Source organism: Pongo abelii, chromosome 22, assembly GCF_028885655.2.
Source record: "Pongo abelii isolate AG06213 chromosome 22, NHGRI_mPonAbe1-v2.0_pri, whole genome shotgun sequence".
NCBI lineage: Eukaryota > Metazoa > Chordata > Mammalia > Primates > Hominidae > Pongo > Pongo abelii.
The window spans coordinates 42,885,344-42,912,185 of record NC_072007.2 but is presented as its reverse complement, the minus strand read 5'-3'; the positions used below and the strand labels follow the sequence as shown (position 1 = coordinate 42,912,185).

General features: G+C 46.6%; 1 protein-coding gene across 4 annotated transcripts; it reads left to right on the top strand.

The window, feature by feature from the left end:
- The first annotated feature begins 10,212 nt into the window (after window positions 1-10,212).
- Window positions 10,213-22,276, top strand: CFAP298 (cilia and flagella associated protein 298). 4 transcript variants are annotated; one of them, XM_009233879.4, is made up of 7 exons: window positions 10,213-10,687; window positions 13,956-14,123; window positions 16,240-16,307; window positions 19,669-19,827; window positions 20,661-20,792; window positions 21,583-21,678; window positions 21,979-22,276. In XM_009233879.4, exons 1-7 carry the CDS (start codon window positions 10,549-10,551, stop codon window positions 22,087-22,089), a joined length of 873 nt encoding a protein of 290 aa, XP_009232154.4. In that variant the 5' UTR covers window positions 10,213-10,548; the 3' UTR covers window positions 22,090-22,276. The 4 variants fall into 4 exon arrangements, with proteins under 4 accessions (XP_009232154.4, XP_024095172.3, XP_054398720.1 ...); XM_054542745.2 differs by lacking the exon at window positions 10,213-10,687 and adding an exon at window positions 12,880-12,979; XM_024239404.3 differs by lacking the exon at window positions 13,956-14,123 and having other exon boundaries at window positions 10,340-10,687.
- Window positions 22,277-26,842: the final 4,566 nt, after the last annotated feature.

Here is a 26,842-nt window from a genome sequence, read left to right as displayed (position 1 = left end):
CGTATTCAACGCCTGTGATACTATTCCTAATATCCTAGGGGCATGTTCCTCCTAATGTCACACGGAGTGTACACCATGTGTGTTCACCTGCTGTGATATTATTCATAATATCCTAGGGGAATGTTACTCCTGATGGCACAGGCGGTGTACACCATGTGTGTAAACCGCCTGTGTCATTACTCGTAATATCCTAGTGGGGTGTTACTTTTAATGTCACAAAGGGTGTACAAAATGTCACAAAGGGTGTACAAAATGTCACAGAAGGTGTACACCTTGTGACGTTATCTGTAATACCCTAGAAGGATGTTACTCCTAATATGTCACAGGGGTGTACACCCTTTGATATTATTTGTAATCTCATAGAGAGATATTACTTCAAAGATCACAGTGGATGTACATACATAGTGTATACCCTGTGATATTATTCATAATATCCTAGGGAGATACAACTCCTGATATCACAGTGCGTGTACCCCGTGTGTGTACACCCTTGATATTAGTCATAATAACCAGGGCAAATATTACTCCTAATATCACACAGTCTGCATACCCTGTGATATTTTTCATCATATTTTAGGGAGATACTGCTTCTAATATCACAGTGGGTGTACCCCATGTGTGTATACTCTGTGACAGTATTTTTTATATCCTAGGGAGGTATTACTTGTAATGTCACAGTGGGTGTTCACCCTGTGATATCATTCTTATTTGACCTTGCTGCCTTTTTTAATCCACCCTACAAAAGGAATGGAACAGATAAGAAGATATTGAGATTAGACTGTGCTGCCGTGCGGCCGCCGCAGGACACTTTTAACATCCCTGTTTCTCAGGCTGTAGATGAAGGGGTTCGGCATGGGGTGACCACCATGCATCACTGAGGCCACTGCACCCTTTCTCGGGGAAGACAACACATCCGAACTGAGGTACCCTCCAACACCTGTTCCATAAAATCAGCAAACAACTCGCAGGTGAGACCCACAGGTGGAGAAGGTTTATACTTCCCACCTGATGAGGAAACCCTCAGAATGGAGGAAACAATTTTATAGTAAGAGAAAAGGGTCCCCGAGATGGGAAGAAAACCAAATATGGCAGCAGGGAAATACATGACGATGTTATTGGTGAAGGTGTCACAACGTGCAAGATCGGGGAGTTGAGAAGGGTCACAGAAGAAATTAGGAATTTCCACATCCTTGAAGCAGGTCATTTGTAAGGCAATCAAGTTGTACAGCTGGGAGTCTAAAAGACTGAGAAAAAAAAAAAAGACAACAAAACTAGGAAGCCACAGAAACATGGGTTCATGATGGCTGAATGATATAGAGGGTGACAGATGGCTACAAACCGGTCACAGCCCATCACACTCAGGAGCATGTCTCTCTTCCATCCCTCCAAAAATGGCAAAGAGAGACATCTGAGTCAGGCAGCCTGCACAGGAGATGACTCTGCTGTGAGACTCGATGTCCACAATCATCTTGGGGACCATGGTGGAGGTGAAACTGATGTCAGGCAAGGACAGGCTGCAGAGGAAGAAGTACATGGGGGTATGGAGGTGGGAGTCAGGGCCGATGGCCAGGATGATGAGCAGGTTCCCCAGCACTGTGACCAGGCACACGGACAGGAACAGCCCAGCGACGACCGGCTGCAGTTCTGGATCCTCTGAGGTTCTAGGAGGAGGAATATAGAGACATCTGTTAGATTCTGTGGGTCTGTATAGTTTGGACACCTTTTGCCTAGAAAAGAGGGTTGAAAAATCGGAAACAAACCAACACCCAGCATTGTGTCTGCATTTTGGATATAAGCAATTCACAACTAATGTTTTCAGATTTCAGAGCAATCCACACTCAGCAATATTTTGCAGTTCTGACAAACTCAATTGTCTTATAATGCTTTCATCATTGATTTCTGTGTTATTCACTTCTTGCTGTACACACCTGCCTTAGAGACACTAGATTCAAGAATGTTCCAAGAACCAGATCATCATATATAACAAATTCGTAATTGCTAGAAAATACAGAAGAAAAAAAAAAAAAAAAAAAAAAGAATAAAAGAAGAAAAAAAAAAAAAAGAAAATACAGCCTATCTTTTCCGAAGAAAAATATGTAATAAAACCATTCTCTTCACTTTAAGAAAAAGGTTATCCTAATTAAAGGAATTTAAGAACTCAAATATTTTATTTTATTCTAATAGACTGATACAAATTCCCTTGATTTAGAACATTTATAAACACTGTATAACACCTGAGACCATGCCATCTGGAAATGAAATTGAAGTTGATAGTTCATAAGCAGAAAATAGTTCCACATGCCAGTTAGGTCCTAGTGATTTCATTATTACGTTTTCTGACTTTTCTCCTTTAAGAGAGTAATTGCTTACTCAAATTGGTGGGTCTTGTTTTAAAATTCATGTAAGCTATTACTCCTGTCCTTAGCTTAGGTGGACTTAGAGTTTTCATAAGAAAGTTTGGCTGGACGCGGTGGCTCACGACTGTAATCCCAGCACTTTGGGAGGCCGAGGAGGGTGGATCACGAGGTCAGGAGATCAAAACCATCCTGGCCAACATGGTGAAACCCCACCTGTACTAAAAATACAAAAACTGCCCGGTATGGTGGCACGTGCCTGTAGTCTGAGCTACTCGGGAGGCTGAGGCAGGAGAATGGCTTGAACCTGGGAGGCAGAGGCTGCAGTGAGCCAAGATCACACCGCTGCACTCCAGCCTGGGCAACAAGAGCAGAACTCCGTCTCAAAAAACAAAAAGCAAAAAATGAAAAGAATCAAGTAAGCCGAAGTCACACTGATGACAGCCAATTTTTGTGAACCAAGGAAGCATCCATTCAATAATTAACATAGATTTTTACTTTGGCTATCTGCTATGTGCCAAGCAAGATATAGGCTCTAGGGAATCAGAAACAAAAGAGACTCACTTGTTCCTCTCACAGTACTCAGTACTTACTGAGACAAGGACAAAACAAAATGTCCTGTCTGGAATGCAGGGAAAGCAGAACTGCAGGTCAGGGGATATTTCCATTGAATTGTATGGAGTTTAAGCTCAAAATATTAACGAATGTATCTCAAATTCACTTTGCCTTGACTTTATGCATCCATCACATAGAGATAATGCAGCGGGCACCCACGATCGGTTTAATCATTGCTCACTTCCATTGGATCAACTAGAAATCAACTCATATGAGAGTGCTGAGTCTCAGAGGATGGACCTCTCACCCCTTGCCATACAGATAAGTAGAAAGGGTGGTATTCAAAATTAATGGCCAGACTCTAAGTCCCGGGTACTATACTTCATGGTCTTCCAACTCTCAAAAAGTTGTGGGGTTTTTTTGTTTTTGTTTTTTTGAGATGGAGTCTTGTTCTGTTGCCCAGGCTGGAGTGCAGTGGGGTGATCTCGGCTCACTGCAACCTCCGCATCCAGGTTCAAGCTATTCTCCTGCCTCAGCCTGCCGAGTAGCTGAGATGACAGGCGCCCACCACTACGCCCGGCTAATTTTCTTCTGTTTTTAGTAGAGACGGTGTTTCACCATGTTGGCCAGGCTGGTCTCGAACTCCTGACTTTGAGATTCGCCTGCCTCAGCCTCCCAAAGGGCTGGGATTACAGGCGTGAGCCACCGCGCCAGGTTCAAAAACTTTTAAGTAGAGCTCAGAGGTCTTAACCACAGGCATATCTGAGGAGCATTTTTGAAATGGTTTCCAGCTTCCTCAATAGGAACGGAAGCCAAACTCCGAATTGATGACTCCTTTGAGGAAGTCAAGAGCTGTAAGGAAAGCCAGGAACAGGGCCAAGGGAGAGATGCGTCCCAAATGATCCTGTGCCAATTCTTTCTGGAATCTTTGATGTGATCTCAGCTGCCCTTTCTATACTTGACACAGTGATTGTGGCACCCACTGGTCTAGCTGTGGTCTACAAGGAACCCCCAAAGAGAAGGGCACAGTGAGCAGGGGCATTGGCCTGAGTGACAAGGATTTGAGAGGGCAGGTTGGATGCAGGGAGAGGACTGGCCAAATGCCATGTGTCTGGACTTAGACTGCCTGGTTCAAATTGGACTTCACCCTTTTTGACTTCATGATCTAGTACAAGCTATATGAAAATGCGTTGCTCCTTTTCTAGTCTGTAAAATAATAATGAAATGTGCACTAATAACTGGGAGACTACGCAGATGAAATGAAGCAAGCTGCACAGACCACAGAGCTCAGAGCCTGGCCTTTAGGAAGCCCTCAGTAAGGGTTCATGATGCCATGGTGTCTGTCATCATCCTCTTTATCCTCATCATCACCTTCATCATCTTTTTGTTGTTCTTAGGGAATAGTTTAGTGGGACTCATTCTCTGCTATCATGGGTGAGATGTCTATGAAAAGGACAACCAGTGGGGGAGGAAAGCAAAATTTTGAATAAGATTTCTGAGACCCCTACCACAACCAAGAACAGAAACTCCACAGTCTGCTGAATGGACAGTTTGCACATTGGTCTCCTCCCATCTGCCCACCGCAGTCTCCTGTTTGTCTTGAGGATGAGGAAACAAAACAAGGCTCCCAGCAGTCCCTCAGCACTCACTGAACTGCCCTTCCCCTCTGCTGGGCCACGACCATGGAGAACAGGTCCACTGTCCTCCCTGCGTGGTGCACAATGGAGGCTCAGACTCCGTCCTCAAGGCTGGCAAGAAGACAGGGTGAGACATGAGCCTCCTGATACAGGTGACGGGTGTGGAGCCCACAGGACTGGAACCTCACACTGCAGGACTGGAGGCACAGACTGAGTATTTACTATTCTGTAGCCTGGGGGGGGCTCAAGGCACAGAGCTCCTCATTAGCCAAAGTCGCCCAAGTTCCCCAACCTCTAAGGATTTCTTCATAATAATGCAAGAGGAAGAGAAAAGTGAGTGTCCATAGATGCTTTGGGGCTCTTCCTCTAATCAGGAGACAGCTGGTGTGTATTATTCGCTTCTTTCTTTTCTAAGATCCAACTGCTTTAATTTTCATCTTTTATTATGGGAAAATATACCACGTATAAATATTAAAAATTATAAATATATATTATTTCATATAGAATGGCCAGTATAAACAATTTCCACTATTTTTCAATTTACAGTTTAATGACATTAAGTACATTCACATTGTTTAGCAACCATCACCGCCATCATCTCCAGAATAGTTTTATCTTTCAAAATGGAAATTGCACCCATTCACCAAACTCTCCCTTCCTGTCTCTCGCCCCCCCCGGGGGCCACCTTTCTAGTTTGCAACTCTATGAGTTTAACTACTCTAGACACTCGATATAAGTGGAATCATACCGTGTTTAATTTTTTTTTTTTTTTGGTGACAGAGTCTCTGTCGCCGAGGCTGGAGTGCAGTGGCGTGATCTCGGCTCACTGCAACCTCCACATCGTGGGTTCAAGTGGTTCTTTTGTCTCAGTCTCCCGAGTAGCTGGGATTACAGGCGTGTGCCACCACGCCCAGCTAATTTTTGTATTTTTAATAGAGACGAGCTTTCACCATATTGGCCAGACTGGTCTCAAACTCCTGACCTTAAGTGATCTGCCTGCCTCAGCCTCCCAAAGTGCTGGGGTTACAGGTGCGAGCCACTGAGCCTGGTCATGTTTATCCTTTTGGGATTTATTTATTTCACTGACGATAATGTCTTCAAGGTTCATCCATGTTGCAGCCTGTGTCAGAAGTGCCTGTCTGTTTTTTTTTGTTTTGTTTCGTTTCGTGTTTACATGGAGTCTCACTCTGTCGCACAGGCTGGAGTGCAGTGGCACAATCTGGGCTCACTGCAACCTCCGCCTCCCGGGTTCAAGAGATTCTTGTACCTCAGCCTCCCAAGTAGCTAGGACTATAGGCACACGCCACCACGCTCGTCTAATTTTTTGCATTTTCAGTAGAGACAGGGTTTCACCAAGATGGCCAGGCTGGTCTTGAATTCCTGACCTCAGGTGATCCGCCCACCTCGGTCTTCCAAGATGCTGGGATTACAGGCGGAGCCACTGCACCGGCCAGAAGTGCCTGCATTTTTAAGGCTGAATAGTCTTCCACTGTATGAATGAACTGCAGCGTGCTTTTTCATTCATCTGTCCATGAACCCTCGGGTTGCTTCCACATTTTGGCTGTTGTGAATAATGCTGCTATGAATATGGGTGTACAAATATCTCTTCTACTCCTGGCTTCTAATTCTTTTTGGTAAGTACCCACAAATGCAACTGCGGGAACATCTGCTAATTCTAATTTTTCCAGTACACGCCGTACTATTTTCCCGTTCCTTCACAGTTTTACATTCCCTCCAATCATATTCGAGCGTTCCTACTTCCCTCTAGTCTCACCAATGCTTGTTTGTTTATCATATCCATCCTAATGTGTGGTATCACATTATTGGTTTGATTTGTGCTTCCCTATGATTAGTGATTTTGAACATCATTTTAGATGCTTATTGGCCATTGCTATATCTTTAGGGTCACGTCTACTTGAATCTTCTGACCATTGTTAATGGGATGCTTTGGGTTTCTTGTTGTTTAGTTCTAGCTGTTCTTTATATATGATGGATATCAGCCTCTTTTCAGATATATGATTTGCAAATATTTTTCCTAATCCATGGGTTATCTTTTCACTCAGTTCACAGTGTTTTTTGATGCACAAAAGTGTCTGTCATTGAGATGTAATCCAAGGAATCTAATTTTCTTTTGTTGCCTATGCTTTTGGCGTCATATCCCAGAAAGCATTGCCCAATCTGATGGCATGAAAGTGTGGCCAATGTTTTCTTTTAGGCATATTATACTTTTAGCACTTGGGGTTAGGTCTTTGATCCAGTTTGTGTTAATTTTTGCACCTGGTGTGACATAGGGTCCACCTTCATTCTTCTGCATGTGGAAATCAAGTTTCTCCAACACCATTTCTTGAAAAGCCTGCTTTTCCACCAATGAGCTTTCTTAGCACTCATGTTAAAAATCATTTGAACACATAGGTCAGAAGTTATTTCTGGGCTTAAAAACAAACAAACAACAACAGACAACAGATAAGGATACAGCATGGTCCGGGCATTGTTGCTCACGCCTGTAATCCCAGCACTTTGGGAGGCCGAGGCGGGCGGATCACCTGAGGTCAGGAGATCAAGACCAGCCTGACCGACAGGGAGAAACCCCCATTTCTACTAAAAATACAACATTAGCTGGGCATGCTGGCGCATGCCTGTAATCCCAGCTACTCCAGAGGTGGAGGCTTGAACCCAGGAGGCAGAGGTTGCAGTGAGCCAAGATTGCACCGTTACACTCCAGCCTGGGCAACAAGAGCGAAACTCCATCTCAAAACAAAAAACAAAAGACAAACCAGCATGATTTCAAGAGCAGAAGACAAGAGCTTAAAAACCAGCATAATGAGAAAGTTAGGAAGCTTCTTACCAAAGCATCTGGAAATATGCAAGAAATTCTTGTGAACTAAAATTTTCATACTGTACTGTCAAACACTAGAACTCACTTACTCCATCTTTCTGTATTTTGGGACCCAATTATCCACTTCTCCTCATTCCCCATCCACTCCTTTTCTTCCTAGTGTCTGCTAACCCCCTTTATACTCTCCACCTTCCTGAGATTCCTTTTGTGTGTAGGTGTGTGATGGAGTGTCTTTCTATTGCCCAGACTGGAGCATACAGGCACAATCCAGGCTCACCGCAACCTCCGCCTCCCGAGTTCAAGCGCTTCTTGGGCCTCAGCCTTCCGAGTAGCTGAGACTACAGGCACGCGTCACCACGCCTGGCTAATTGTTTGTGTTTTTAGTAGAGACGGGGTTTCAGCATGTTGTCCAGGCCGCTCTCAAACTCCTGGCCTCAAGTAGTGTGTGCAACTCGGCCTCCCAAAGTGCTGGGATTACAGGCCTGAGCCACCACACCTGGCCAAGATTTTCTTTTTTGTTCCTACGTGTAAGTGAGGACATGTAATATTTGTCATTCTGTGCCTGGCTTATTTCACTTAACATACAGACCTGCAATCTCATCCATTTTTTCTGCAGTGGAGAGGATTTTATTCCTTTTTAGGCTGAATAATACTTCATTGGGTGTGTATACCACAGTTTCTTAATTGAAACAAATTTCTAAAAAGCAAATATTTTAAAAATGTTTCGGAATGTGAAACTTTAGGGATACTGTGCCCATTTTATTCTTTTCTATTTCCCATGTTATGTATATGCAAGTGTATAATAAAGCAGCAATCAATGTGTGTATAAATCTGTAACTTCAACAAATGTAAAATGAAAATGCTAAGTGGTGGCTGGGCGCGATCGCTCACGCCTGTAATCCCAGCACTTTGGGAGGCTGAAGCAGGTGGATCACCTGAGGTCGGGAGTTCAAGACCAGCCTGACCAATATGGAGAAACACTGTCTCTACTAAAAATACAAAAAAAAAAAAAAAAAAAAATTAGCCGGGCGTGGTAGCGCATGCCTGTAATCCCAGCTACCTGGAAGGCTGAGACAGGAGAATCGCTTGAATACAGGAGGCAGAGGTTGCAGTGAGCCGAGATCGTGCCATTGCACTCCAGCCTGGGCAGCAAGAGTGAAACTGTTTCAAAAAAAAAAAAAGAAAGAAAAAAAGAATATATCACTGCCATTATCGCAGGGGGTGTTCACCCCTGATGATATTGTTTTCTAATATCCAGGGAAGGAGAGTATGATATCACTCCCAATATCGCAGGGAGTGTACACCTTTTTGTGATATTGTGTCTAATATCCGAGGAAACAGGATGATATTACTCCCAATATCGCAGAGGGTGGACACCCCCTGGGATATTGTTCCTAGTATCCCAACGGGGAGAGGATGATATTACTCCCCATATTGAAGGAAATGTACACCACCCCTGTGATATTGTTCCTGATATCCAGAGAGGAAAAGAATATTACTCCCAACAGCGTAGGAAATGTATACCCGCGCTGTGATATTTTTCCCAATATCCGGGGGGGAGAGGATCATATTACTTCCAATATCGCAGGGTGTGTACACCCCCTCTGTTATCTTGTTGCTAACATCCAGGTTTGGGGAGGACAACATTACTCCCAATATCACAGGGGGAGTACACCCCCTCGTGACCTTGTTAGTAATTTCCTGGGTGGAGAGGATGATATTACTCCCAATATCGCAGGTGTGTACACCCCACTGTGATATTTTTCTAAATATTCAGGGAGGGAGACGATAATATTACTCCCAATATCGCAGAAGGTGTACATTCCCTGACCATCAAACGTAAGTCCATCAACCTGTTTAGTTTTCTTTAGATCTGTATTTGAATTTGTATTGTCCGTTTGTTTATTTATTATTTTTGAGACACAGTCTCACTCTGTCGCCGAGGCTGGAGTGTAGTGGCGCGATCTAGGCTCACTGCAACCTCCGCCTCCCGGGTTCAAGCAATTCTCCCACCTCAGGCTCCCTAGTAGCTGGAATTACAGGCACGCGCCACTACGTTCGGCTAATTTTTGTATTTTTAGTAGAGACGGGGTTTCACCATGTTGGCCAGGCTGGTTTCGAACTCCTGACCTCAGGTATCCGCCCTCCTCGGCCTCCCTAAGTGTTGGGATTACACGCGTGAGCCACCGCTCCCGGCCTGTCCATTTATTTTTGTTTTCTTTTTGTCACACTAAAATATAAGCTCCATGGGAGCAGTGACTCTGGATCTGTGGGGCCCGGAATAAACAGCGACTGACGCCGACTGCGTTCAGCAAGAGTCCGCTGGAGGATGGCTGGATATTTCGGGGAGGGTCGCTCTGGCAGGAGCCGCTGGAGCTACCCTAGCAACGCCATCCAAATCAACCCGAACGAAGAAGTGCGGACACTCGCCCTGGCCCCTCCGTCCTGAAAAGCTGACCCGCGCAAACAGCAGCGAATGGCAAGACTCAGTTCTAGGTCGCTGCCGCCAAACTTTCCCAGGCCGGAAGCAGCGTGGAAACGTTGCCGGAAGTGGAGACTGAAAGCGGCGGAAGGGACGCTGGTATGTGGAGCGGTGTGGGGCGGCAGCTGCGGAACTCGGCGCTTGTGGTTCCCGCCATACTTCCCGTTCCCCATCTAGTAACTCCCATCTCAGCCCACGTATCTCTCTGAGTGGAAATCTCGGGCCCCAGACCAGTCGATTGGGAGGTCCGCCCTCCCCTTCAGCGACTTGGTTTGTGTTTTGGCAGTTGCCCCGACAACAGTCACTTCCGGGAAGGGGTTCTGCGAATCTCCTTCCGCCGGTCCGTTCAGAATCAGCTGTCCTCTCAGACCGTGTGGGTGGTTTCCCCGGCCGCAGCTCGGTACGGGTGTGGATTGCTGGGCCTCGGTGCACCCCAGCCTCCCCCACTCGGGTTCTGAGCTTGAGCTGGCGGCTCCTCTATCCCCGCTTCACTGTTGCTCTTGGCAACATCCACTTCCGGGAGCGAGTGCCGTTTCCCCCGCTCACCGCGGTCTAGGGAGCGTGGGATTCCGGACTCTGAGCGGCTGTTAGTGCGTCGCCGCTGCTGGCGATCCGGCGACCCTCGGCCGGCAGGACCCGCGGGCCACGCAGCCAGGGCCTTCTCACCGCCTCAGTGGGACCGCCATGGTTCTGCTGCACGTGAAGCGGGGCGACGAGAGCCAGTTCCTGCTGCAGGCGCCTGGGAGCACCGAGCTGGAGGAGCTCACGGTGCAGGTGGCCCGCGTCTATAATGGGCGCCTCAAGGTGCAGCGCCTCTGCTCAGGTGAGGCTCGCGGGCGGGCCTGTCCCGGACAGATCGAGAGACAGGCGTGGGATGGATAAAGAGGGGCAGGGTGGGCCGAGGGGTCAGGTTTGTGAAGATTATTGAAGAGATTTGCAGCAGCCGGGGTTGAAACGGGACACTAGGGTTAACCGGAGATGAATAAGGAACCGGAGAAGGTCCGGCCTGTCTGACACCCCCGGCTGGGAGGTGGGCCCAGGTGCCTCTCGGAGCCAGGACTTGGGGTGCTGCGAATAAGTGGAAATGGGCTGGGGAGGGAGGAGGGAGCCGAAAGGCCGGGCTGAACAGCAGACTTAGTGCAATTAATCACGTGTGAGGGGTGAGATGAGAACTAGGTGGGCTTTTAAAAGCTGAATTTACTATTTTTAGTCGCCCGATGTAAAGCAGCGAGCCAGCTGGCTTTGGGACGGCGCCTTACAGTTGAGGAAGCCTTGGTGATCTTTCCCCGCCCTGGAAACGGCCTGTTGCGTTGCAGCGCCGTCTCCCTACCCCGCGCAGGTTCTAGGGCACCCGCTTTCCCGCAGAACTTTCTGGCGGTGGAAGGGCCCCCATCTGTGCTGTCCATTGGGCAGCCGCCGGCCACTTGTGGCCGTAGAGCATTTGGAATGTGGCTAGTGCGGCCAGATAACCGAATTTTACATTTGCATTTTAATTAAATATATATAAATATATAAATATATATATAAATAAAAATATATATATATATAAATATAAATATATATAGAGAGAGAGTGTGTGTGTGTATGTGTGTGTGTGTGTGTGAGTGACAGGGTCTTACTGTCGCCCAGGCTGGAGTGCAGCGGCCCGATCTCAACCTTCGCCTCCCGCGTTCAAGCTATTCTCCTGCCTCAGCCTCTCAAGTATCTGGGATTACAGGCGCACACCACCACGCCCAGCTAATATTTGTATCTTTAGTGGAGACGGGATTTCATCATGTTGGCCAGGCTGGTCTCGAACGCCTGACCTCAGGTGATCTGCCTGCCTCCGCCTCCCAAAGTGCTAGGATTACAAGTGTGAGCCATCGCGCCTGGCTCATTTTAATTTAAATAAATTTAAATCGCCAAGTGGAGCGAGTAGCTGCCGCATTAGACAGCACAGTTTTTGAACTTGACGGAATGATACTTCCTGATGTGGTCTAGGATATTACTAAATGTTTATATAACTATCATGTGTATATATAGAAAATACAAACGTAACTATTTGCAATAAATAGTATATTCATTTATGTGATTCATCAAATTGCATGAATATGTGATTTATTATGAAATGTATTTATTACATTATATGAATATGTGAGTTTTGCACTGTGGAGAAATTCCTGAGGGTCATGGTTCTTTTCATCAAACTTATGTGTAGTTTCTTAATTGAGCTTCCAACACAAACGCAATATTAAATGTTATTTTTAAGTTAAAGCATTTGAGGAGAAAAGGAATTCATCTTCTTTTCCTATAACGTTATAAATTGGAAATGTGCTGAATGCTAAGAGTCACATTAGTGAGCTTAAAATTCATGTATTTATTCTGCACCAGTGCTCAGCCTTCAGAAGACAAGGATGGGGCCGGGCGCGGTGGCTCACACGGGTAATCCTGACACTTTGAGAGGCTGAGGCGGGCGGATCACTTGAGCCTAGGAGTTCTAGACCAGCCTGGGCAACATGGTGAAACCCAGTCTCTACTAAAAATACAAAACTGAGCTGGGCGTGGTGACACATGCCTGTTGTCCCAGCTACTCGGGAGGCTGAGGTGTGAGAATTGCTTGAACCCGGGAGGCAATGCTGCAGTGAGCTGAGATGGCTGCAGTGAGCTGAGATCGCGCCACTGCACTCCTGCCTGGGTGACAGAGTGAGACCCTGTCTCAAAGAAAAAAAAAGACGAGGATGAATAAGACCAGTACCGTGCCCCCCGTGTCAAAGGCCAAGGCCAGGTCTGGCACATAGCAAGTGGCATATAAATGTTTGTTTCATAAAATAGTGAGCCAGATGGGCAAGGCCCCTGATCCCTGGAAGCTAACATTCCAATGGGGTATGAGGTGTTATAATGATGACTGTGATAGATGTTGTCTAACTTTCCCTTATTTTTAAGAAATAAGTAGCTTAGACTGTGGTGGAGAGGGAGACAATAAACATCCCATTCAATTACACCATTTGTTCATAATACTGTATTATTACAGGTCAGGTGATGTCTTCACACAATGTTATGGGAACACCGAGATCCAGGTGCCTCCTTCACAGGAAGGAAGGAGAGAGGGAGAAAGGAAGGAAGGCAATTTTGCAAGGTTAAAATGTGGACTGGTTGTGGGGTGAATATATAACGATTAGGAAAAATAGCCATGCATATGAATAGTGAACATGATACTAGAAAACCAAGTCCCTTGTCCCATCTCTGCTACCTTTGAGGGGTATAAGCTTCTTTAAATCCTCCCCACTGATTTGTATAAATTGTTTATGGAGCATTGACATGAAGTTTTATAGAAGGTCTCAGGCCAGGCGCGGTGGCTCATGCCTGTAATCCCAGCGCTTTGGGAGGCCGAGGCGGGTGGATCACTTGAGGTCAGGAGTTCAAGACCAGCTTGGTCAACATGGCGAAACCCTGTCTCTATTAAAATACAAAAATTAGCCGGGCGTGGTGGTGGACACCTGTAATCCCAGCTACTCAGGAAGCTGAGGCAGGAAAATCACTTGAACCCGTGAGTTGGAGGTTTCAGTGAGCCTGAGATCGTGCCACTGCACTCCAGCCTGGGTGACACAGTGAGATTCCATCTCAAAAAAAAAAAAAAAAAAGATATCAGCTGCATATGTGTCATCTGAGCGAGCCTGACATGATACAATCGTACATTAAGAAAGGTAGGGGGAATGTATAAGGTTAAATTAAATGAGATAGTCCATGTGAGTGCACTTGGAAAACTATAAAACCCATGTGAATATATATTCAGGCGTTCAATGAATAGTAATTTTGCCCTCCCTGAGTTCCAGAAAACACATCGTACCACAAATGATTGGAGCACTCAATCTACAGGCCAACTGCCTGGGACATGGGGTGAGCTCCTGAGCTCTCTGTGCTGTTGGCTGAGGATGGATCAGTGACTCTTTGTCAAGGGTCCACCCCAGGCCTGGCACTTAGCAAGTGGCATATAAATGTTTGTTCCACAAAATAGTGAGCCAGATAGGCAAGACCCCTGGCTCTTTGGAGCTGACATTCCAATAGGGTATGAGGTGTTAGGATTGTGATACCGTCTTTCACTTATTTTTAAGAAATGGAAGAATTAGCCGAACATGGCATATTTCTCCCTCCTAATATGCAAGGACTGACTGATGATCAGATTGAAGAATTGAAATTGAAGGATGAATGGGGTGAAAAATGTGTACCCAGTGGAGGTGCAGTATTTAAAAAGGATGATATTGGACGAAGGAATGGGCAAGGTAAGTGAGGATTTCTCTTCTATGTGCATGCTTGATATAGGCATAAGTATGAAAACAGTTCCTTTTTTTTTTTTTGAGACGGACTCTTGCTCTAGCCCAGGCTGGAGTGCAGTGGTGCAATCTCAGCTCACTGCCACCTCCATCTTCCAGGTTCAAGCGATTCTCCTGCCTCAGCCTCCTGAGTAGCTGGGACTACAGGCATGTGCCACCAAGCCTGGATAATTTTTGTATTTTTAGTAGAGACGGGGTTTTGCCATGTTGGCCAGGCTGGTCTCGAACTCCTGACCTCAGGTGATCTGCCCACCTCGGCATCGCAAAGTGCTGGGATTATGGGCGTGAGAAAGCAGTTCTTTACATTCAAAAATTGACCTCGTCATTTCTCTACAGACTTACAAAATACTGTACTTTATAGCTCCTGTGGTAAAACTCTAATCTAGGATGAATTAGGTAGATAAAGGAAGCTTTTGTCTTGCTCTTAATAAGTTGCAACTTGCTTTTAAATGTGTTCGACGAACCGGATGAAATGACCCTTTCCCTTCTGTAGGTCAAAAATGGTTGAGTATTGGCAATTTCATGTGGTTCCACCTAATAATTGTTGGCAGGTACTCACTGAAATGTATTCAGAGTTTTGTTTTGTTACTGTTCACAGATGTTGGGGGATCTTTTGAGATGGACTGTGTGAAAGAGGAAAGGGAAAGCATGTCAGCACATGGACTTCCCTGATCAAGGACATGCCTCTCTCTGGGGCAGAGCACTTCAGTACATGGCAAAACACTGAGGAAATTCTTCTCCTTTCAGTGTTTGGCTGATCATGTGGAATTGATAATCCTTTTTGATAGCTTATTCTTTTTAACCTGCATTAAAAGCTCCATTTAAAACACTGTAATTGATCAGCCATAAAACACTGTTAGGAGTAAAAGAACAGTATTCCTGCAAGGCCTTTACCAGCTCAAAAATACATTTTTTTAAATATCAGGGATAGTAAGAATTCCTGGTATTATTTCCTTTGAACGTTAACCTGAAAAATGGTTGTCTTCCACATCTTTCTTACGTAAGAAATGTGGTAAGATGAAGAAAAAAAATATGAGAACCAGTTAACAGTTCATTATTCATCATTAAACCAATATGTAATATGTTCTTAAATTAACCACTTGTTTTTTTTTTTTTTTTTTGAGACCGAGTCTCACTCTGTTGCCCAGGCTGGAGTGCAGTGGCGCAATCTTGGCTCACTGCAACCTCTGCCTCCCGGGTTCCAGCGATTCTCCTGCCTCAGCCTCCAGAGTAGCTGGGATTATACGTGCCTGCTACCAAGCCTGGCTAATTTTTGTATTTTTTGTAGAGACAGGGTTTCAGCATGTTGCCCAGGCTGGTCTCGAACTCCTGACCTCAGGTGATCCACCTGCCTTGGCCTCCCAAAGTGCTGGGATTACAGGCGTGAGCCACTATGCCCAGCCTAACCACTTCTATTATAATACAATCTTGTATTTCTAATATTTTCAATGTCTAATTAATACTGTTATTTCTAGGAATGTATGGTTTCAACTTGCCCCATTTTCCCTAGGTTTGAGCATTCCATCTTCATTTTTTTTTTTTTTTTTTTTTTGCTTCTAAGCTTTCAAGTTATTATTTTTTCCTGATCTAGGGGTCACCAAATTATGGGCTATAGGCCAAATTTAGCCAGTTGCCTATTGTAAATAAAATTGTGTGGAGATGCAGCCACCCCATTTATTTAAGTATTGTCTGCTCTTGTGCTACGGTGGCAGAGCTGAGTTATCCCGCCCAACAAGACTGTGTACCTGCAAAGCCTCAAATATTTACTCTCTGGCCCTTTCCAGAAAAAGTTCACCAGTTCTGTTTATCCAACAACTTGCATTTCTGTTTTTTGTAGCCTTTGCCACTTTGCATAAAGCACACTCCAGGTCTCTGCTGTTGGGAAGAGATCTTCACCTGACTTCCGGCAGCCAGGTTTCTTGCCTCTCTTCCCTAAATTCCACACTCGCACTCTCTCAGTTCACTTACCCCCGACTCAGACAGAAGGGATTGAGATATTTCAGAAGAGTTTTAGAGGCTTTGTATTTGACAGCTCTCACTCCCTCTCTCCTTTTTATTTTTATAGCTCCAAATGAGAAAATGAAGCAAGTGTTAAAGAAGACTATGGAAGAAGCCAAAGCAATAATATCTAAGGTTGGCTTTTTTAAATGATGCTCTAAAACTTGTTTTTTTTTTTTTTGGAGATGGAATTTCGCCTTTGTTGCCCAGGCTGGAGTGTGATGGCGTGATCTTGGCTCACCGCAACCTCCACCTCCCGGGTTCAAGCAATTCTCCTGCCTCAGCCTCCCGAGTAGCTGGGATTACAGGCATGCACCACCATGCCCAGCTAATTTTGTATTTTTAGTAGAGACGGGGTTTCTCCATGTTGGTCAAGCTGGTCTCGAACTCCTGATCTCAGGTGATCTGCCTGTCTTGGCCTCCCAAAGTGCTGGGATTACAGGCATGAGCCACTGCGCCCGGCCTAAAACTTGTCTTTTGAGATAAAACTCCAACTCTGGCTTCCAGAGTTGCCTCTCAGCCAGCCTTCTCTTTCAGCCTTCCAGAGGCAAAGGAAACAAGCGTATTTGGGGTAGGCCGTAGCTTTTCCTTTCATAATCCTGACGGTTGCCAAGAGGCCTCTCCGTTCCTCCAGGCAGACACAAATTTTTGTTGGCTTATGTAGATATAGGTTCACGTATAATACAAGTATGTATAATACGAATGTTGATTTCGTTTCTTTTACCTTTTTGAAGAACTTAACAAAGTTAAGTAGGGGAGATTTGAATATTGTGGCCATAGAGTAGCTCTCCAGACACTTGATTGACTTAATATGTATTTGATATAAATCGGTTTTTTGTAATGGTCTTCAGCATTTTATACAAAGGCTAGTTTATAGAGGGAGGAGCATAAATTTATAGCATTGATATACAGATAATGTGTATCTGGAGGAAAAGAATTTAAGGCTGTTGAAAGAAGTGGTATCTGTATCTGTTGCTTGTATTTGTGTGTTGATGGTATTAATTGCTGCCACCCTCAACTGCAAGTCTCTCGACTGATAACCACTTTTTCTTCTGCTTCTCCTGATTTGCTCAGCAGAACTGTTATTTTTAAACGAATATTTCGCAAACTCATCAAGCTTTTGACTAACCTTTGAAGAGCCTCAGCAAAGGCTGCCCTGAAGCTCTGTGCCTGTTAATATAGTAAAGGCTTTATGAAGCTCTACAGGAGAGGCCTTGGTTGAGTCCAGTGTTTGCGTGGTGATGGCATCTAGGCATGTGAGCACATCTCAGGCCATGGCAAGAAAACAGTGGTCTGGCCGTTGTTCTGCACCCTTCTCCCCACACTTTGCTGTGGAACTCCTCTCTCGGTCGCCTCACTTCTCCCTTTTGCCTGCGTACTTCTGAAAGTACTTTTTATCCTTGGCCTTCTTCCTCCCTCGGTATCTTATCTACTCTGCCAAATGCAAATTCCACCCTCTGCAGATAACTCTGAAGCTTCTGTCCTTTCCCCCTGACATCTTGCTTCACTTGCAACCTGAATTTCCAGCTGGTTGCGAGATGGTTCTATCTGAACACCCGGTCAGCACTTTGAAGTCCAGTTTTCTAGAAATGAGCTCTTTGCTTCCTCACTCCTCTCCCTCTGTGTTCTGTCCCTGAGAATCAGCACCTCCTATGAACTTCTCTGTTTCCAGTAACAGAACCGCAATGTCTTGGTTTTATAGGCCAAATCCTCAGTGTCATCTTCAACACTTCTCCCTTCTGTCACCTCTAGGTTTGAAGTGGGGTTCTGTACCGTCTGCTCCCATGATGCCTCTTAAATCCACCTCTTCCTTTCACTTCCACAGCTCTGGCTTTCTTTAAGGCTCTCCTGTAGCCTTCTGCATGCTGATGTCCACTGGGGGTCCTGCCAGTCAGTTCAATTCCATACTGACACTAACTACTCAGAGACAGCACAGACCCCACAGGTCAAGGGCAGATCCGTCAATGCTGACACTAACTGCCTGGAGTTAGCATGAGACCCCACAAGTTAAAGGGCAAGATCACCAACAAGGATCCTCTTATTTCAGACACCAGCTGCACTTAAGGTCCCCAGGCCACCGATACTTGTGTCCAGCTTGACTACAACTTTGGAGCTTCCCACAACGCCCCCATTGATGCGCGTCACCCGGCACGTCAACGTCTTCACCAATCAGGAAGCTTCACTGAGCCATGATGTCTGGGATTTTTGTGGCGTTTTTGTTCAGTAGGCATGATTGCTTAAACCACTGGCCACGTGTTTGATCCCAACCTCTAGCCCCTGGAGGTGGAGGAAGGGATTGAGGCCGAAAGCTCCAACCCTCTAATTATGTGCTTGGTCTCCCAGTCACGGCCAGCCCCTTCCTTGAAACCCAGCGCTGACTACAGGTTACTGTATTAGCACAAGCTCAGGTATGGTGAGAAGGGGCTCATTATAAATAACAAGACACTCCTGTCACTCAGGAAATTCCAAGAGTTTTGGAGCTCTGTGCCTGGAACTGAGTAGCAAAGACCAGATATATTTGTTATTTCATCACACTTTCCTCTGTACTCTTCAGAGCCTGCTACCTGGTCTCCCTCCAACTAGGTCTGTTCTTTTTTTTTGAGGCAGAGTCTTATTCTGTTGCCCAAGCTGGAGTACAGTGGCACGATTTTGGCTTACTCCAACCTTTGCCTCCCAGGTTCAAGCGATTCTCCTGCCTCAGCCTCCCGAGTAGCTGGGACTACAGGCACCTGCCACCACGCCCAGCTAATTTTTGTATTTTTAGTACAGACAGGGTTTTGCCATGTTGGCCAGGCTGGTCTTGAACTGCTGACCTCAGGTGATTCGCCCACCTCAGCCTCCCAAAGTGCTGGGATTACATAAGGTGTGAGCCACCACATCTGGCCAACTAGGTCTGTTTTATACCAGCTACAAGATAAATCTCTCAACATTACCACTCCTTCCCAGAAAAGGCAGTTGCTTCCTGTGGCCTAACAGAGGAAACGTGAACTCCAGCCTGGCTTTTGTGGCCATTCAAAAACAAACTCCAGCTGATCCAGCTAGAGCTGGCCTCATCCTCTCCTGTCCTTCCTGCCCCATGCTGAGGGAGCTGGCACCTGCTTTTCTTTGTTTCAGCTTGTCCTGAAGCACCTGCTGCCATCTCTACCTTTTCAGCCCGTCTGCATTTCGAGGCCCACCTGCGGTACCTGCTCCCCCTGCCGTATCTCCCGATCCTCACCGCCATCTGTGCTGCCAGCATTGGGCTCTTTCTCCTTGGAGAATTCTTTGCACTTCATTGTACTCCGTGCTCAGTGCTGCTCACTGTCTGCTTTATAATACAGGCCACGGTGTGCTTGGCTCAGCCCCTGAAATAGATGGTAGTCACTCTGGGAGCAAGAACTGTTTGATTTCTTTTTGTTGCTCTGGCAGTATCTGGCAAGGGTCTTGTACAAGATCTTGATCGAATTTACTGAATTGATTAGCCACACTGTAGATAACGATGCCTTTCTGCTTGCAGAAACAAGTGGAAGCCGGTGTCTGTGTTACCATGGAGATGGTGAAAGATGCCTTGGACCAGCTTCGAGGCGCGGTGATGATTGTTTACCCCATGGGGTTGCCACCGTATGATCCCATCCGCATGGAGTTTGAAAATAAGGAAGACTTGTCGGGAACACAGGTACATAGTTCTTGGGTGGGCACTCTGGAGAGTGAGTTCTTGGCCCCCAAAGCCCTTAAGATTTGACGCCCCTCTTCTGGATGTAGTGTTTTGCTCCCTACACAGCTTTCAGGTTTGCTATGCCCTGCTTCAGAGCAGAGCTCTGAATTCAGGAGCAGCCCCTGAGAGTGGGTACTCATGAGTGAGGGGTTTGGCCCCACACACAGGAGGCAGTGGACGTAGTTTGTGAGGCCCCTCATCAGGAGAGACTGAAAACATTTCCACTGTCTTTGGCTGCTAGGAAGCCAGCTACCTAATTTCTTCCTATTTCTACCCAAATGCATCAGTCCCTTTGCATGGAAATTTGTGTTTCTAGTCTTACCTGTTGCTTCATGTTATTTTCTGACCCTCATGTTCCATTTTCCTTGGGTTTTCTCACTTCTTATCCTATTGGACAATATTGTTTGTCTAAGCCATGTTAAATAAATGGAATATGCAGAAGTAAACAGGCAGCCCCTTTATACCTCGATTTAAACACCCAGCACGATGCCAGTGCCCTTCCCTGGCAGTGGCCTACAGATCTGTCTAAGACGAACTGTATGGATCAAGGTGCAAATGAGATGGGATCTCCCTGTTGTCCAGAGGAGGAAGTTAACTGAGTCAGGGCATGAGTGGAAACTTAACAGAGAAGGTACTAAAGTCAGCAAGGACTTAGAGTGAGGTGGGAGAGTCAGGCCTCCCATGGTGAGCACAGGGAGAAATCTGTCCCTTGCCCCCTGCTGGGAGGGGCTCAGCTGGGCTCTGCCCCCTGGGTGGGAACACACAGTCAAGCCAGTTCTTACGATTGGCCCCAGGCAGGGCTCAACGTCATTAAAGAGTCAGAGGCGCAGCTGTGGTGGGCAGCCAAGGAGCTGAGAAGAACAAAGAAGCTTTCAGACTACGTGGGGAAGAATGAAAAAACGAAAATTATCGCCAAGATTCAGCAAGTAAGTACTTTTTGCTTTAACATGTCAGTATTTTTTGTTATTTCCTTTCAAACTGATAAAAATGTACAGTGAATCTGAAAGATTTAAACTACTGGTACAAATATTTTAATCCTATTGGCTCGGGTTTACTAAAAATATCCTCTTCCTGCACACCAACAAAAACTGGAAGAAAATATGGATTGATTAGCAATATCTGAGTTTGTTTTAATATGTGGGGGAGAGGAAATAGACTGTGTTAATTTCAAGCTTAAAAATAGGGCTGCAAGTAAACAAATATGTTCCTTGAAATGTAAAATTTTGCCCGACACTGATTTCAGGCTTTTTCAAACTGCTGATGCTGTGTACAGGAGGGGGAGGAGGAAAGGTTTGAGACCTTTGAAGGACATCGTGTAGCGCTGTAACCTGAGGGGCCACCTTGGTTTTGTGGGTGCTCCTACATCACTAGGCTGTGATTTTGGGGAAATGGGGCCCTCCACCATATGTAGATCCAGAGTCTGTGGCTCTGAGCATCCTCCCTTTCCCACTGGACCTGCCTGCAGTGTCTGCCTTGGGAATGGTCAAGACAGAGGTGGCATCATGCAGCCTCTGGTCTCCACACAGTGAGAGTCCAGGGCTCAGGGCTGCTCAAGACCAAGGCTTCCCTTGATGCTTCACTTTGGGTGATGAGACGTGGGGGACCTGTTTATCTTTAGCAGCTGGCAAAGGCAATTGTAAAACATTTGTTGTAACTTCAGGATTGTCACCCTAAGAACACCTTAATCCACAATTTGCTCTGCTCTCCTCTTTGCAGAGGGGACAGGGAGCTCCAGCCCGAGAGCCTATTATTAGCAGTGAGGAGCAGAAGCAGCTGATGCTGTACTATCACAGAAGACAAGAGGAGCTCAAGGTAGCGGGGAACAGATGGGCTTTCTGCAGTGCTGGCGTCCACACATAGCTTGTGTGCCTTACCTGGGGCTGGTGGGGAGCGGTGAGCTCTGCAGAATGCCGGGGAGGGGTCTTTCTAGAGCTTCTGTCTCTGCATGTCTGTCAGGGTCCTGCCAGGTGTCCCCCGGTGTTAGACATGGAAGTGTCCTGCTCCTAGAGGGCAGGGAGAGGGGGAGGTCAGTCATGGACTCTTTCTTCAGTCTCTTTATGTGCAAAACACTTTCCTGAAATGCCTGCCTGAATAAAACATATTTATTTCCAGAGATTGGAAGAAAATGATGATGATGCCTGTTTAAACTCACCATGGGCGGATAACACTGCTTTGAAAAGACATTTTCATGGGGTGAAAGACATAAAGTGGAGACCAAGATGAAGTTCACCAGCTGATGACACTTCCAAAGAGATTAGCTCACCTTTCTCCTAGGCAATTATAATTTGAAAAAAAAGGCCACTTACTGCCCTCTGTAAAAGATGTTAACATTTCTAGTTTTCTTTTAGTGTGAATTTTTAAAATAGCAGTTATTCAAGGTTTTAGAACTTAATAAATACATAGAAGAAAATGTGTAAATCGTTTTTGTTTCAGGACTATTTAGTATGTCACGGTTTTCTTTGATAAAATACTAAACTTTTGGCCAGGCGCGGTGGCTCACGCCTGTAATCCCAACACTTTGGGAGGCCGAGGCGGATGGATCACGAGGTCAGGAGATCGAGACCATCCAGGCTAACACGGTGAAACCCCGTCTCTACTAAAAATACAAAAAATTAGATGGGTGTGGTGGCACGCGCCTGTAGTCCCAGCTACTTGGGAGGCTGAGACAGGAGAATTGCTTGAACCCGGGAGGCAGAGGTTGCAGTGAGCCGAGATCGTGCCACTGCACTCCAGCCTGGGCGACAAGGGTAAGACTGTCTCAAAAAAAAAAAAAAAAAAAAAAAGGCTTACCCGAATAACACAGTTCTTGAGGCCAGTGAACAACAGGACCACAGATACTTCCAATGCATATTTAGGAAGCGTGCAATGTAGGATGCCTTGAGATTTTCCATGAGCATTGCTAGATACTCTTAAAATCCAGAGACCTGTGTCAGCTGGGGTGTTGTTTCCCCAGGCTAGATAAAGGCTGACAGAATTAAACTTGCTGGCTGCCTCTCAACACAGCCTGAGCCCAGGAGGGCATAGTTCTAAAACAAAGTACAAACCACTCTTTTGTAGTAGAAGAGGCTACTAGGAAAGTAAAATATAAATGACGTATTGGCATTTTCAGTATCGGTTGTGAATCTAGCAGTTCCCACAATGGGAGACCACCACACACCTGTGCAGGGCAGGGCCGATGTTTCACACCTGGACTACTGAACCAGGTGCCAGCGGGAACCGGGCGGACAGAGATGGCAGCCTCACTGGAGGCTTTAGAATCCTGAGAAACCCATCAGGCCAAGGGAAGGGAGTCCCAGTCCCCAGGCCTCATGTGGGGCTGTGATCAAGGAATACGCTGGAGCTCAAGGGTACAGACTTGGGGATCGGAAGTGCCTGGCTTTCAATCCCACCTCCTCCACTCCAAGCTGTACAACCCCTGTGACATCTTCCCCTCGTTAGTCATAGCTTTCATCTCTAAAGTGGGTGTAATAATAATAATACCTGTGCCGTTTTGTGAGAAATAAATGAATAAGACTGCACGCCAATGTGGAAGACAGCCGTGCTGGGAGGGTTGTTTGCCTTCAGCCAGCCCTACGTGACCCCTTGGACCCAGGCCTCAGCAGCATAAGACCAAGGCCCTGAGTGCTCATGGGAGATGGTCCAGCCAGCCTCTGACCTGTTGGGTAGCTGCCCAGGCTCAGATAGGGCATGGCTGCTCAAGCAGTGAGGGCAGGTGGTTGGAGCTTTGCCCTAGACACAGGTGCAGTGAAGACCCAGGTTACTATGAAGCATCTACTGAGGGGCAGGTCGCGGGGCCTCCAGGGCCTGAGCTCTTCCCTGGTGCAGGCCCTGGAGCTGGTGTCCGTTGAAGATTACGGGGAACACCCCCTGGGAGGTGGAGAATTAGCACCACTCCGTCATGCTCCTGTGTGCATGCTGCGTGTGACTTCCTTTTAAAGAGAGCAGTGTGTGGAGGGGAAGCTTGGCGGGCATGACCTCCACCAGGTGGACGAGGTCAGCATGGCCAGTGACAAGTGACATTGACAGCACTGCCCTTGACTACACGTGACAGGAATAGAGCTCATCTCTGGGGTCCTCTTCCCTGAAACCCACAGCCCTAGTCTGATCTTGAGAAAAACATCAGACAAAACCCAGCAGAGGGAGATTCCACACAAAACACTGGAGCTGTCCTCCTCCAAACAGCCAAGGTCATCAGAAACCAGGAACGTTCGAGAAATGGTCACGGCCAAGAGGAGCCCAAGAAGATGTGGTGCCGGGCGTCGTGTGGGAGCCTGGATGGGGCCCTGGGACAGAAGAAGGACACTGGGCAAAAACCAAGGAAATCCGAATCCAGTGTGGACCCCGGTTAATAACAGTGTGTAAATATTAGCTCAACAGCCACAAGTGTTTTATACAAATAAGCTGTTAGCAGGGAAGCTGAGAGCATCGGTATGCGAGAACTGAGTTACTCCTACGACTTTTCTGTCATCTAAAACAGAAACTTCATTTCCAAAGCTTGTTGAGCAGATGCCAGGTGATAACAGCACAAACTGGCCGGGTGCGGTGGCTCACGCCTGTAACCCCAGCACTTTGGGAGGCCAAGGCGGGCAGATCATGAGGTCAGGAGTTTGAGACTAGCCTGACCAACATGGTGAAACCCTGTCTCTACTAAAAATACAAAAATTAGCTGGGTATGGCAGCATGTGCCTGCAGTCCCAGCTACTCAGGAGGCTGAGGCAGAAGAATTGCTTGAACTTGGGAGGCGGAGGTTGCAGTGAGCCAAGATTGTGCCACTGTACTCCAGCCTGGGCAATAGAGCGAGACTCCTCAAAAAAAGAAAAAAAAAAAAGATAACGGCACAAACTGACCCCAGCCTGGGCTGGGACGATCTCAGGGCATCGGGGTGGGAAGTCTCAGCCAGGGAGTGGGGCTGGGACAGTCTCAGGGCGTCGGGGCGGGAAGATCCAGGGAGTCGGGCTGGGACGGTCTCTGGGCGTCCGGGATGGAAGAGCCAGGGAGTCGGGCTGGGCCTCCAGACATGAGGCTCTGGACACAGCATTTGCTCCTGAGACCAGGTGCCCCTTGGACCCACTCAGATTTTATTTTTTACAGATTTTGCCACTTTCCAGGTGCTTGTTCTTTGTCCTCCTGAGCTTGGGCCTCGCTCCTTGGGACCCCTGGACCAGAACCCCAATCAGCTCAGGAACAGGCTTCTGGCAGATGAGCCTGGCGGCGGTGGAGCGAGAGATGCAGTGAGCAATGTAGCTCCATAAGCACAGTACAATGCATATCCTTTCAGCCACGTCTTTGTTTATTTCATTAGGTTTGCTTTATGAAATATTTCAAGAACTGGAATTGTGTGCAAGGCTCTAGAAGAATTTTTTGCACGTTTGATTTTAATTTTCTCTGTTTGCTTTTTAGTAATTAAGAGTAAAGTCAACCAAGAACATTTTACATTCTTTTTGTTTTCTTTCTAGACTGCTAGGCTAAGAATTGAGGAAAGAAAACAGTACTTGGGAAGAATTTGCTGAGGAACAACTTAAAGTGGATTCTCCGATAATAGAAAATTGCATCTGGCTACACAGGGCACAGGTGCAGCTCCTTGGTGTAGACGGGCAACAGGTTTTGTCCACCCATGGGGAATATGTTTGTATCCTGCACAAAGTGTGATCCTGTCACCTTGTCAGTGGCCTGAAGAGTTGCAGCATGAAGAGGGGTGTTTTAAATTCTGATCAAAACGGACTTTCTGTGAGCCTGGGTTCCATGAGGTGCTGCCTGATTTCTCTCCAGCTCGAGGCCCTTGGATCCTGCATTTTAGGGACAGCCCCTCGTTTTTGTTTCTCTGGCTCGCGGCTGGCATTTCTTCCCCAAGCTGTAATGCTCGATCAGTCGGGCCCTTGTGTGGTTAAGTGGTGGGTTCCCACAGGGGTCGGGAGAAGGGAGGTCAGCATAATTTTTAAATATTCCTTTTTCATGTATCTATAATCATACAACAACTGAAATGACACTCACACGTAAGTCTCCACAGTTTGGGAGGCTTAGGGAGAAAGAGACTCTGATTTGATACTCAGAAGGCAGAGAGGTGACATCTAGGGGAGGTGGGCCTGCCCCTCATATGCCCAAATCCCATAATAGAGAGCTTCAGTATGGCAGAGGGAAGGAGAGGAGAAGAGGAGCTGGTGGTCACAGAGGACCTCATTCAGGACCAGCTGGGCCCCTCAACATGAGACCTTTCATGGGGTGGAGGAGTCAAGGGAGCATTTTAAATTATGCCCTAAACTAAAATATCTGGGCTACAGTAAACTAGACATTCTCCAGTACTGGAATCCTTGCCCCGTTCTGCTCTCCTTATAACTCCAATTACCCGATCTAACTTTTTCCCCTTGACTATCAAACTTGTGCAGCGAACTCTCACTCTGTATCTTCAGTACCCCACTTGTAGCTTAGCTTCGAGCCCACAGTTTCTGATACCTCCTGCATTAGGGCACGTGGTCAGCCATGCCATAGACCCAGTGCTTCCAAGGGGAGACTGTCCCCTCTGCGGGCCTCCCCACTTTGCAGCCACTCAGCCTCCTCCTTCCTCTCTGGCTGGAAATGTGAGACCCATCCTGGCTCAGATGCCCCTTCATCATCAGAGCCTCATCGATCTCTGGAACCTGCATTTCTGTCCGTGCAGAGTTAGTAGTGCTGGTTATTTCTTCATATTTCTGTTGCTTACTGTCAGCCATGTTTTCTTAAAGTGTTATTCTTGGCACCTCATCAGAGTAACTTGGGGCACTTGTTAAAAATTCACGTTCTCAGCCCAGGACTATTGAATCAGAATTTATATGGGTAAGGCCTAGAAATGCACATTTAAAAAGAGTTTCTGCTGTAACAAATTACCGACACGTAGTGGTTTAAAACAACAATTGTGTTCTCGTACAGTTCTGTATGTCAGAATCCTGGCTGAGTCTCGTGGAGCTACAGCCCAGGCCTTGGCAGGCTCGTTCGTTCTGGA